The 14,121-nt window shown below is 42.4% G+C and overlaps 1 protein-coding gene across 2 annotated transcripts in view; it reads right to left on the bottom strand.

The window, feature by feature from the left end:
• Nucleotides 1-8,241: 8,241 nt before the first annotated feature.
• The window catches only part of LOC123504098 (cell adhesion molecule 2-like), a 247,424-nt gene continuing 241,544 nt past the window's right edge, over nt 8,242-14,121 (bottom strand). The window contains exon 7 of one of the 2 annotated variants that reach the window (XM_045254388.1): nt 8,242-10,180. In XM_045254388.1, coding sequence (XP_045110323.1) covers nt 10,143-10,180 — 38 coding nt within the window. In that variant the 3' untranslated portion in view covers nt 8,242-10,142. Of the gene's footprint in view, nt 10,185-14,121 lie in introns of both variants that reach the window. The other variant, XM_045254387.1, reaches the window with a different exon arrangement.

Genomic DNA, 14,121 nt, shown 5'->3' with positions numbered 1-14,121 from the left:
TGTGTGTGTGTGTGTGTGTGTGTGTGTGTGTGTGTGTGTGTGTGTGTGTGTGTGCAACTTTCAGCAAATATTCGGAAATCGTATCCTCTTAATTTCAAGACAAAACTATATTTCTGTGTTTTGCTTTATAAAGAGAGTTTCTAGACGAAATATTTTTTCCGAAATAACTGGGCTGGTCCGCAACAGTTTTTAGTCTTAACTGCCACTTAGCAAATAGTGATTAACCATGCTGTCAAATATGTGTTAACAGTGTAATTATGAACGTACCTATGAACAAGAATGAAGGAAAACACAACTTAAACACTATTATTGATTGTCGTATAGTGCAATTTGTGCTTTCAGTTTTTTTCCTTTTTTTAATATTTTTTTTTTTTTTATCAAACCAAACTTTTGAATCAAAGTATATAATAGACGGAAGCGATGAACGTAGTCCCTGTCATGATCGCATCGAGAATCCCGCCTCGGATATTACGGCGGGCTTGGGTCACTCGGGGCCGCGGTGACGTCATGAAGCGGGACGGCGAAGATCGAACGAACCAGTGAACCGACATAGTGGATTTTAGAGGAGCTTAAAGTTAATTGATTTTGGTGAGCGTGGAGTGAGTCCCATCCCTGTTCCCTGCACTGTGCCCCTCAAAGCGACCCTCCCGCCTTGAACACGATAATGCACACAACGAGGCGATGTCATTCATAATAAAGCGAGGGAATTCAAGGCTGATTCAAGTTATGTTAAGATACAGTGAGCTTCGTTTAAGGAGGAATCCAAACATCCAATGATTCGTATAGCCTTTAGTTAGATTAATTGAATTGTGTATAAGTAATTGAGACCATGTTTTTTCCTTTCTTTTCTTCTCATATGCATATTTTTGTACAATACAGATTTCAAGACATTTGTCCCTGACTTTTGGATAGCTCTTTTGATCTTTAAGGGAACTGGCAATCCAGTGGGCCTTTTTTTCATTTTTTGTTGCCCTTGGCCAGCATCCCTTCTTGCATATAAAAAGGAAAAAGTAGTATCGACAGACGTTGGTGATATTCTCAAGTCGTCAATGGACAATTAGAAAACTGTAAGGGAAATTTTGTCTCGGGTTTTCTATTATCATGATTTTTGTTTATTGTTAGTTTTTTTTTTGATGATTCAGTGTCCAGGATTTAACGTTGTGTTGTGTGGTGGAATTGCGCTCATGACAGTGTAGCAATTTTACACTATGTAATGTAACATCTAATTGAAGGAATATCTTGGTAAATTATCAAGTGTGTGTCTGCGTGTGTTGAGAGAGAGAGAGAGAGAGAGAGAGAGAGAGAGAGAGAGAGAGAGAGAATATTACAGCCTGTGATCAAAAGTGGTCTCGTGTTCTCGGTTCCTTGTCACCTTTATGCGTCTTGTGATTAGTTCTGCGGCTCATTGTCTTCAGATCTTTTGAGTCAGACACTGCGTTGGCGTGAAGTTATGGCTGTTCACACATGCTAGAGTGGTGGAGTACTTTGAAAGGGCTTGAGTGTTAGGAGTGTCGGCACCACCAGTGGGGGGGCGGCGGGGACGTGAAATATGGTTCATTGCATCGCTAATCGAACGTCTTTGCCAAACTTAATGCTTGGGAGGGATAGGGCTTGGGGGAGAGTGGGCGACACTGAAGCCCACGTTGCAGTTTGCGTGAAATATTACTAAAAGAAAACTTCATCATTCGGAACTGTAGATTGATGAACACCACCTGTGAATATAGCCTGCATTTCGAAAAAAAAAAGTAGTTTTGTTTTATGTTAAGACTCGAAAGAAAAGTGAGAAAAAAGAGAAGTAAGTGGCGTGTGTGAGATGTGCGTCTATGCCGTATTGTTCCCGAGTATTGGCAGGTAAACAGGTGTCTGGCGTGGCTGTTACGCGGCGGGAAGGCTGTCGATGGCGCCTCCAAGCCCTCCACCCTTGCTCATCCCACACGACTCAGCCAACCCTCTGCCTCCCACCGCCGTCTCCTCACTTCTCCCTCCACTGCATCGTCCCGCCACATACCTGTAGCAGTACCTCCAAACACCGTCTTTCTCGTCCTTCTCTTAGTGCCGCCCAGATTTATTCTTTTCCCTTGGACTTTAACGTATTCAGTCATCCTTTCTGCACGTGAGCGTCGTCCGCCTTGATGTTAGCGCCGCGTAAGACAAAGATGCAAGATTCAAGGAACTGTCAATTCAAAGGCTACTGCTCCGTGTTCTCTCTTTTTTTTTTTCTGTACGGAGAAGTAGCGTCATTCCAGACTGTGTGCTGCGGGAAGTGTAACTGGAGAGTGGCAATAGATAGTTAACATGCACATCAGTGTGGCTACAGTGGGAGGTACGTAGTTAGCGTGTTAACGATGTCTGAGTAACAAAAAAAAAAAGATTATAAGACTTTTCAAGCAGATTAGATATGAGATTGAAGGAAAATGCTTAAAGGAGAGAGAGGGTGAATGAAATCTCTTGTGACTGAACGAATAAAAAATCGGTGACATTAATGCACTTCAGAAAGACAGAATCCGCATTATTTTTCACATTCTTTTATCAATGATGAATAAGCGAGCGTATTTTACGATATTGAATAAAGAATCAAACTATAATGTTCGAGGTCCAATCACATACTTTACGCGGTCAGTGTAAAAAACAGCAAAAGAAAAAAGAGATCCGAATATAGTGAAGACTGCCTTAAGTTCAGTTACACCAAAAGACAAGCATCATATACGTAATAGTACATGAATACCAGTGCCACTATTAAACACATCGCCTCGTATTACACTCAGAGAGGTGTTCGTTGTCCATTAGACGCGACGTTTTACCAATATCTGTCAAACTTTACCTGGAAATCTTCTGTCTCATCTCCACCTACCTGATGAGAGAGAGAGAGAGAGAGAGAGAGAGAGTTGATATAAATCCATATATTTCAATGCCAAGAATCCTAACATATCAATCACAGTGTATTGAAGAAATGATTATAAATTTACAAAGGTCTTCATTTGATTTCCACTTAAGTCTGAACAGCCAGTGCGTTATTACTATCATTTTATCAGTATCTTGAAAATTCGGTATCTAAAGCCAGGTGCCAAATGAAGAAGGGTTGAAATCCGTCACTGGAATATATCGTAAACTGGACACTCGAGTGGGCGGAATACATGACGGGAAGAAATAACAAATAAATGAAAAGACTGAAATATTGAGGTTATCCAGAGACAGAGATGGCTGGAGACTTTTCTAAGGCAATTTTCTTCCCCTCACTCTGAGTTGTAGTGAGTGAGAGAACCCGAGACATGTACACAGAATAAACGTAACAAGAAATCGACATTATCAGCTGAATCGATTACAGGTAAAGGTTTCCCCCACCGTAGTTAGAGAGAGGTTAGTTTAGGTTAGGTTAGGTTGTCAGATAACACGCCATTCTAGCTTGGGAAAATGAAAGAAAATTTTGATGATAGATAAAGAAAACTGAAAGAAAAAAAAGGAGGAATTAGAATAAGTCACATGTGTAGCAATTAATGTTTTATTTGTTGAGTAGTTCCCAGTGACATACATGAATTAACCTGCAGTGACTAAAATGACGACCAAAAGGTTCACTCGTTTAATTCTTCTGTTTTTTGTTTTTTTTCTGAGATCTGTAAAAAGTTGTCGTCAGTCACCACAAACAGAACGAGCGTCTGTCACCACACGACCACGGGGAGGGCAGGAGACCCGGAACTCTTACTGGCTAGGGAGAGAGAAAAGAAAGAAAGAAAATGCATCTCCTGTAACCATATGGAAAAAGAAAGACAGAAAAAAAAACCAGACAACGATTTACAAACTGACGAGAAACGAGACATGGATAGAGAAAAGAGAAAGAGAGAGACCAAGGTAAACAAGAAGGCAGTGAAAAGAGAGGCAAAATGAATGAAAAAGGTGTGCAACAGGTGTGAGGAACTCGGTACATAATTATTCCGTCCTCACCTAGGCAACTACGTGGTGATTATTTACATGTATACAGCAACATCGTGATCCGAGAGAGGACAGAGAGACACTCCACGCAAACACTACAAGAGTAACCTATCGCGGGTAAGGATCATCAGCTTTCGAGGGGAGTAAGGGGAACGGGTTTTTTTCGGGGGGGTGGGGGGGGCGGTTTGAGGAGCATAAAGCTTGGTTAAATCTCTTATTCTGAAGCGTCTTTTTCGAAACACACACACACACACACACACACACACACACACACACACACACACACACACGGTAAAGCTCACCAAGGTAGACAGAGAGAGGGTCGCTGTTTTTTTTATTCCAGAGTTGGTGCTTCCTTAATTAATTGGCAGATTCATGGGGAAGGCGTGGTGTATGTAGAGGACGCCAGGAGGAGGAGGAGGAGGAGGAGGAAGACGAGGAGGGGGAGGAGCAGAAGGAGGAGGAGGAGGAGGAGGTGGTGATGGTCGGACTATAAGGAGAAAAGAAGAGAAGAACGAAAAAATTGAAGTGACTGAGTGATATAGGCAAGAGAATAATGGACCAGAGAGAGAGAGAGAGAGAGAGAGAGAGAGAGAGAGAGAGAGAGAGAGAGAGAGAGAGATATCCCATACTGGAGGTTATGTAGTGTAGCTCTATCACAAACGAACCAGATAACCTACAGTACGCGTCGCTTTTCCTTTGCGTTCCTTTGTGTTCTTGACCTTTCGTACCCAATGCATACTTCTTAAAAATATGGTAGTGGTAAAAAATTCCTTCCAGTTTTCTTCTATTTAACAGTACAGCCTCATCGTGTGCTAATTTGATGCTTAATACTGTAGAGCGTTGAACTGACATGCCGAGAGAGAGAGAGAGAGAGAGAGAGAGAGAGAGAGAGAGAGAGAGAGAGAGAGAGAGAGAGAGAGAGAAATAAATGACCTATATTTATACTGTGCCTTATATTATTTCATTTTTTCTTTTTATGTGTTTTCAAGTCCCTTTCAGAGCTAAATGAATATTCGTGCCACGTGTGTGTGTGTGTGTGTGTGTGTGTGTGTGTGTGTGTGTGTGTGTGTGTGTGTGTGTGTGTGTGTGTGTGTGTGTGTGAAAGGACAGCAACATTTTAAATCTAGTCTCCACATGTAATATTCTAGAGGCGTTGAGAGCCAGAGAGATGTGAAAGGGCTGGGTTTTCTGATCAATTATATAAAAGTTGAGAGAGAGAGAGAGAGAGAGAGAGAGAGAGAGAGAGAGAGAGAGAGAGAGAGAGAGAATAATTAATGGATAACAAGCCAGAAAAGACGAGGCTGTAGAGGAAAAGGAGGAGGAGGAGGAGGAGGAAGAGGAGGAGGAGGAGCAGTAGGAGGAGCAAGAGGAAGAAGAAAATTGACTAAAGGAAAAACATGAAAATAACAACAAGACGAAGTACACAAAGAAAGAACAAGAAGCAGCAGACATGTTAGCCCTTAGAAGGCAGTTTGAACTTCTACATTATCTAAAGTAAGAGAAGGAGAATGAAGACGAAACAAGAGAAGGAAGAACAAGTTGGAAGTAGTAATAGGAGAGAGAGGGAGACTGTCTGTGTGTGTGAATAGGCGGGTGGGCGGGTGCGTGGGTTTAAAACAGCTTCCTATCTCGAATGTTATCTGTTGTAATGTAGCGGAAAGTACGAGTAATGTGTCTTCTTCAAGGGGTGATTGATCGCGTCTCAACACTTCTCCCTCTGTGTGTGTGTTTTTTTCTGCTTCTTTTATGTCTCCTCTTGAAATGGAAGGTCGTGTTTTCCTTGGCTGGTGGAGGCCCGTGCTGGTGGATTGAAGAATATGATAGCGGGTTACGTGTTAGGTTCGTGCGGTTAGGAGAGTGAAGGTGGCGATGGTGGTTGTGTGAGCAGCAGGAAGATGTCAGTAATTGTACCTCGTGAGAAGCGCTTTATTATTTTATTGCCTTGTGTTTTTCAATAGTTAGTTTCTTTATTGCGTGATCGTGTTTATCTTTGCTGTGGTTTAGATGGGTTGTGTTATTTGATTGTGTGTGTGTGTGTGTGTGTGTGTGTGTGTGTGTGTGTGTGTGTGTGTGTGTGTGTGTGTGTGTGTGTGTGTGTGTGTGTGTGTGTCGTCTTACATTCCGCTATATAAGTTTTTTCTTTTCTCTTGTTTGCGATCTACATATTTCTGCATTCTGTCCTATCATCACCATTCTCTCTCTCTCTCTCTCTCTCTCTCTCTCTCTCTCTCTCTCTCTCTCTCTCTCTCTCTCTCTCTCAAGGCTTTTCCTGTCGTCATTTTATCATCATTGTCACTCAAGGAGTCACAAAGACGATTATTAGCATATTTGGTCGGATTTTCAACCCTCCCTACCTCCTTCTCTTCCTTCATGCATTCCCTCATTCCTCTCTTCCGTCCCCTCTTTTTATGTCTTACCATCCTTGTCCCCATATATCCTCTCTCTCTCTCTCTCTCTCTCTCTCTCTCTCTCTCTCTCTCTCTCTCTCTCTCTGCTACTCAAGACATGATATTTGGTTCTGAACATGCCTTCCCATCTCATTTTTCTTCTTATAACTCACTTTTTCTCATCCTTTCCCTCACACCTTCCTCCTCCTCCGCTCTTCTTCCTCTCCTCCTCTCGTCCTCCTCCTCCTCCTCCTCCTCCTCCTCCTCCCCAGCCTCGAGGGATGAACGTTCTCCCCCGCCTTTGTCTCACTGCGACGCTCCACTAAACTTTGATTGAGTTGGAAAGGATGAAACGACGCCCTAACGTATCTGAGGAGCCTCTTCCCTTCCTCTTCCCACCCCCAACTCTGTCTCTCGTCGCCTGCCTGCCCGCTCGCCCGCCAGTTCGCCTGCCTACCTCTCTCTACTTCCTTCTCTCTATATGTCACCCCTACAGACCACCATCTCTACTCATGTTGTTCTATCTCACTAGTGGTCGTCGTTTTGTATTTCTGTCTGTTGGTCTGTTTAGTTTGGCTTGGTTTGGTTTTCGTGTTTAGTTTGGTTTGTGGGTTTGTGTGTCTTTTTGGGGTTTGTTGTGTTTTGATTTGTGAGTTTTTCTTTTTTCTTTTTAGTTTCCGCTGTGTTCTTATGCTTCTTTTTCGCCTTTGTCTTTTCTTTTCTTTTCTTCTTCCTCTTCTTCTTCTTCTTCTTCTTCTTCTTCTTCTTCTTCTTCTTCTTCTTCTTCTTCTTCTTCTTCTTCCCCCTTCCTCCTCCTTTACATGGACTCTACTTTCTTTTCTTTATTCCCTCTCCGATCATCATCATAGCTCTCTCTCTCTCTCTCTCTCTCTCTCTCTCTCTCTCTCTCTCTCTCTCTCTCTCTCTCTCTCTCTCTCTCTCTCTCTCTCTCTCTCTGTCAGAACTTTGCTCCTTTTCTCTCATCTCGGCTCACTCCCTCCATCCAGTCGTGCCCTCATGAGTTTCTCTTTCCCCCTAAGAACATTAGTCTTGGGATAATAATAATACGAATAACTACAAGAGAGAGAGAGAGAGAGAGAGAGAGAGAGAGAGAGAGAGAGAGAGAGAGTGTGGTAGAGTTTGCGTTTGGTAGAATTGCTATTGAAGCTAGAAAAAACAATTATATAGATTTGTGGTGTATAAGAAGAAAAATAGGTAGGAATGTTAGGTAATGATGAATGAGGAGGAATGTGTACGTAAGGTTCGGTAGAGCTGCTTTTTTTTTTTTTTTTGGCACATTAGTTTTATATATGATAGATTGTGTAGGAATAATTAACATGTATCGATTTTGAATGGTGGTTAAGTGTTTCTCGTGTTATTTGTTTATGCCTAGATAGATCATGGGTTTATTCTTGTGATTATCTTTCTATTACTTTAAACTGTGGCTGTGTACCTTATAAGGGAACGAAGAAATGAAAGGAGCTGTAGAGAGAGAGAGAGAGAGAGAGAGAGAGAGAGAGAGAGAGAGAGAGAGAGAGAGAGAGGTAATAAGGAAGGGAAGGATGATAAAGGATGAAGGAGGGAAGGTAAAGTACAGAAAAGGTAGAAAGTTAAAGAAATTGAAGAAGGGAGATGAAGGACAGCCAGCAGGAAGACAAGACAAATGAAAGGAGAGGGAGAGGATGAGACGAAGCATGAGGGAAGGCAGGAAAGAAGAAAGGAAGGAAGGAAGGAAGGAAGGAAGGAGTTTCTCTGAAGGACAGTGAGAACAAAAGAGAGAGGGAAGTAGGGATGGAGGTGAAATAGAAGGGACGCGTGGATGAAAGCAAAGCCATCACCGGTACTCCATCCATCCCTCGCCAAACTCCCTACAGAAAGGAATCTTAGGGAGCTTCCGTGGACAGCTTGAACAGAGACCTCCATGTTCAGGCGACACAAACATTTATTGTATTTTCACTCACTGGGGGTTGCCAAAGCGAGTCTGATTGATTAAATTCCTGGCGAACGAGCATTCCAAGCGATCAGATCTGCGTTTGTTTAGGCAAAAAAATAATTCGTTACGACTCGCAACCCATCGGAGCGAGGGGTCAGTGGAGGGGTCCGTGCTCCCTCTCCCCTTCCTCCTCCTCCTCCTCCTCTTCCTCGTCTTCCTTGTCCCTTCCTCCGCCTCCTCCCCCTCCCGCGTACCCCCAGCACAGTGCAGTAGTGGCAGTAGCAGCACCAGTCCTTCGGCGGGGCTTCTGGCACAGCGTCACCCTCTGTCTGTGTGATAAACTGTATTGCGACACGTTCCTATATACACATATATATATATAAAGTTTAACATATCCAAGTTTTATGTATAAGGATAATGCTACGTATCACACGAGTAAACGGCACTCTCACGGTCACGCACACGCACAAGCACACGCACACACACAGGCAGACACACGAGCACTGTACAGAATAGGGTCCAGGGATGCACAAACGCACTTTAGCACAACTTCAGCACTCCCCACCTGAGTCTATGTACACACGTGGCAAAGTTCCAATGTCACGCCAGTATTGTCTTTATATTTCCCTGGAGGCGATGTGTAGTAGGTTCTGTCTTTTTCTTATGGGTTATGACTAAAAACTAAACACGACACATCATTCTCTTTATCTTCGTTATCGTTATCACTGTGTCCCGCTTCTCCCGCTGAGCTTGTATTTCACCGTATAATTATTGTCCTCTCAGCAGTTTTTACCTTTGTTATTTTCTCCAGTTTAAGAATTGAGATACACTTAATTTGAAGCACATACCGAGTGTTTCGTTTCTCCAGCACATCCTCACACACACACACACACACACACACACACACACACACACACACACACACACACACACACACACACACACACACACACACACACACACACACACACACACACACACCGGGAGGGGTCACAAGATCACAAAGATGAGCTACATGGTGTCCCGGCACACTCCTTCACGCTGCCGGTTCGCGGACTCCTGTTGCCTGCGCGAGGAAATCCTTCCACACGACGTCACTAAAGCCTTTAGACGACTCTCGCTAGCCTTCATGATATAAGTAGGCTGTGACGGACTCCTTAGGCCCCGCCATGCCTCAGTTATTACTTGCTGAGGATCGCGAAGGCTTTTGGGAACAGGCTCAAAACTGCGTCTTTCACAGTGGTATTGGCCAGACACAGTGATTCGGGAGGAGTGGCGGAGGGGATGCACAGGGAAGGGCTGAGTCAGGGACCGATAGCTGTGGGTGGAAAGGGGGCAGGGGAGGGGGAAAGGGGGAAACGACACACAATCTAACAATTCCTTCAGTATAACACAACACTGATGGGCTTCAGGCTCATCGCCACATGGTCTGTTATGAGTCTGTGCAGCCTGTTTATCATTACGTCACTCTCGGTTCGGGGTTTGCGATTGATGGTTATGCTTCTGCCATCTGTATTGTTTCTTTGTTGTTGTTATTGTCGTGTCTGCAATAGCTACTGCTGCTGTGTTTGCTTTTGTTGCTGCTCCGGCTGCTGCCGCTGCTGCTGCTCGTGTTTCTTATTATAATGTTTATGAAAACGACTTCACTTTGGAGAGGAGATGAGAGAAGTTCTTTGGTTTTCGCTTTGGTGTCATCCGCGTCAGAGAGGACGTCGCAGTCTTCCAGCAAACACGTGACATCTCCTAAAGCACTACCCAGGACTCTGTGACCTAAGGCGGGTTGTAGAGACTTCGATGCTGGAGTGGTGGTGACGAGGACATCTGATACCTCCTCCACTGATGCGTCAACAGCGTTTATCTGAGGGCATGTAGTACGCACAGGAGGAGCAAAGTTAGTCCGAGGGAAGAGACGGTGCGTCGGGCGCCCAGACTGTCTGGAAGATAAAAAAAAGAACAGGGATTACAAACTGCACAGGCTGCACTGGTGGAGAGGTATGCACAGCGAATGCAACTTTTTATCGGTACATACAAATGGAGGCAATTCGACTGCAACGAAAAAGCCTCCTGTGCTATTCCATAAAGTAAAGGAGTAAAAGGTCTGAGAGGCAAGGTCAGTTTGGATTCTACAGGTGCCTTGGGACTTTCCTTCAAAGTAAGCAAATTGACTATAAATTGTCTGAAAAAGACGTTCTGTGTCGCCTAACTATCCTATGATTTTTTTTTCCCATGGATTGCTCACATAAAGATATAAAACCTCACGTGTGTGTTGATTTGACAATTTCATATGAAGTCTGAAACTGGTTTATTCCTGTCTTATGCCAGAGTGGGTCCTTCAACTAAAAAATGACACCCGTAACACCTACAACACAATGTCATGTTTTGTGAAGGCGCGAGGAAATGTAAGATGTACAATAACAGGTTGTCTCAGTGCATGGCTGTCGATATAGTATAATAGTTAGGAAGCCTCGAGTAACAGGTCCGATGGAGTTAGGGGCGGAGCTTGCATTTAAAGGTATTGTATTAGGAGCAGGTACTGTCAGGTGATGCAGCGTTGTGATGGAGAGATACTGACACACACACACACACACACACACACACACACACACACACACACACACACACACACACACACACACACACACACACACACACACACACACACACACACACACACACACACACACAAACACCAAGCTAGTGTCATTAATAAACTTGCCTAATTCGTATTCACCAGTCACTTTGATCAGTGGTATCCATATTCTCTTACCCGCGTGTGGCAAGGTAAGGCACTTCATTAGTAATCAGTACCGCAGCGCTGAACTAACGATCTTCACCTGGTAACCTTCCCTTAAATGCCAGAAGCGTTTATTTTACTGTATCATTTCCATACAGTGTTTTCTCACAGAGAATTGATTTAATTTACGAGAGAAAAGATCAATCCTTTTTCGATCTCTCAACAAACCATAATGATTTTTTAACTACCGAATAATTGTTGGCGACTATAAACTTTAGCCACGTGATATAAAATATTTGGGTTTATTTAAGGTTTCTATGTAAATTATCTGTGTACCCATAACAGGCCAATGAAATAGTCGCTTCGCGAGTAAAACATAACACACGTGGAATTAATGACTTATAGTTACGAATATGTTTTGGACGAGATTGATAAGAAAATGAAGGAAGTTACAAGTCCTTGCGTAACATATCTACGCACGTATTTCCATTTCCATCTTTCTTATTTGTCTGATAGTCTTTTTTTTAGTTAATTATGTACTTGGATGTAGGACTCACGGATATGAAAAACGGTGTTATGTCGGAATAGAGGGATATAAATGTATAAAATGAAATTATTAAATCTCTTACGCGTCTAGTGTATATAGGACGTGTAGAGGACACTTGTGTTATGTCGTGGTGTTGAAGATGGACAGCAGAGGGGTTGAGAAGGGAGGAGAGGCGCCAGTGTCAATTATGAAACCCGTATTTTGTTAATAAGTAAAATAAACGACATTTTACGACATTCGGCAAAGCCGTGTTCGTTCATTTACATAATAACTTGCTAAACTCGGCTCATACTATGCTAATATTCTTAAAATGTAAATTGAGAGAAAAAATGAAGAAGGGAGGTGGCGAGATAGCGCGTGCCGGCTGGGAGGGATGGCACTGCCTTGCACTAAATGAATTACTGTTTATCTCCTTAGGCACTATATAAGCCAATAGAAATATTAAGCATGACATTAACGTAACGATGAAATGCAAATGTAATAAATTTCGTTCCGATACACGAATAAAAGCAAAGCAAAACATAAAGTTATCGAGGCCATAAGTGATTGCCTGACCACTTATTGTACTCTATTTGTATGTGAAAAAGGTGTTATCTGGCGGGTGTGAGGGAACGAGGCACCAAGGAGGGCGATGCTATCAGGAAGTGAAACGCTGCCCCGCACGACGCCTTAAAGCTGTGATTTCCGGAGATTGTTAATTAAATAATCTAATAATATGACGTGATGGTCCGCTTACTGAGTTTGTTTCTGAAAAATGTTTATTATATTATACCAAATTAACTCGATGGATATTATTATCTCGGACAGACGCACGGGTACACACACACACACACACACACACACACACACACACACACACACACACACACACACACACACACACACACACACACACACACACACACACACACACACACGAATTTTGTTGAGGTGGGATGATATTGATGGGTTAGAAATATGTAACCACAAGCTAACTATCAACGAATGAACAGTGAATAATTACGGAAAATAAAACGGTCTGTGTATGGAGGAGTGACGCAAGGCTAGTGGCGGCGGTAGAACTTGAGCTTTTGATACGCAGCCTGAGCATCTTACCAGAAGACATCAAGGGAAGCAAACCAATTCCCATGCGTTGTGACATGTTGGTACTTAATTAGAAGGATATCAATGTGTATAAAGGACAGTGCGTTTTCCTATCCCACAGTCAATTTTCCTTAAATGAAAAAAAAAAAAATAGTATCCATATTTAAGCAGAATAAGAAAGATATCATACTGATTTAGAGAGACACCATTTATAGATACAGACTTGCTTCACATTTTTTTTTTTTTACGGTAAGGCCTATAGCGCCTGTAGGCACACTTGAAGAGTGTATGGGAAGCGCTGTTCAGCTTCCGCCCATTAGTGGCGCAGGCAATTTTATTTATAGTGGTACCCATATTAGGGCCCATATCACCGGACAAGCTCATCTTGAGTGTAACCACCTAGAACCTGGGTATCATGGTGATATGTAGGTAACTTTAAACCACTCGACAAATGGCAGTGTTTTAAGGCTGTACGTGGACGTCTGCCCGATCCCACGCAAACCACCTTATCCACTTATTTATTAACGTTATTTATTTAACGTTGAGAGGTAGATAGAGAGATAGATAGATAGATAGATAGATAGATAGATAGATAGATAGATAGATAGTTAGATAGATAGACAGACAGGCAGATAGATAGATTGTAGTTTTTGCTGTTATGGTGATCATAATGAATGATAGTATGATATTATTAGTAATTATAATAGCAATAGGAATTAAAATAGAAAAACGCAAATTCGAAATAGGGTGATAATACAACCAAGAAAAGATGGTTTTTCTGGCGCTTGATTGGTTGGTTGGCGAGGTATTGAATTATATTAGTCATAAAATCAATGAGATGAACTTTATCTTGTCTCTGGTGGCATTGATTATTTCTGATAAAACTCTCTCTCTCTCTCTCTCTCTCTCTCTCTCTCTCTCTCTCTCTCTCTCTCTCTCTCTCTCTCTCTCAACTTGATTTTCTTCATCAGTAAATAAAAAGGTAGAATCTTGTATAGAGTGATTTAGGTGACGTCATTGTGGTATGGGTATCGAATAGAGTTTGGATAGAGTGTACATCGACAGAAAGGGTTGGAAGTGACTAAAGACAAGTTTGATTTAGGTGTAATATATGATCATACTGTGGAACCCATCTGAGCTGCACCATCACTACAAAGAAAAGGGTCTATCTGAGATTACATGACATTTTAAAGGTATTTTTGTTACTAGTGTTAGAAGAGTTCTACAATACTGACATGATAAATACTCTTGAAATTTTGAAAACACGGTTGATTATATTTGTGGCCTTTGAAATAGCAGTAGAGAGAGAGAGAGAGAGAGAGAGAGAGAGAGAGAGAGAGAGAGAGAGAGAGAGAGAGAGCAAATAATTTCAGAATACAGAACATAGATGTAAAGTTCATATGTCAGATAGCAGAAAGGAAATGTTGGATTTAGTACACGGATGTTAAGGGAGAAACTAACAAGTGTCTAAGATATGAGATGAATTTAGTACCTTTTGTTATAGGTG

The sequence above is a fragment of the Portunus trituberculatus genome, chromosome 15 (assembly GCF_017591435.1).
Source record: "Portunus trituberculatus isolate SZX2019 chromosome 15, ASM1759143v1, whole genome shotgun sequence".
Taxonomy (NCBI): Eukaryota; Metazoa; Arthropoda; class Malacostraca; order Decapoda; family Portunidae; genus Portunus; species Portunus trituberculatus.
This window is presented reverse-complemented; position numbering and strand designations above follow the sequence as displayed.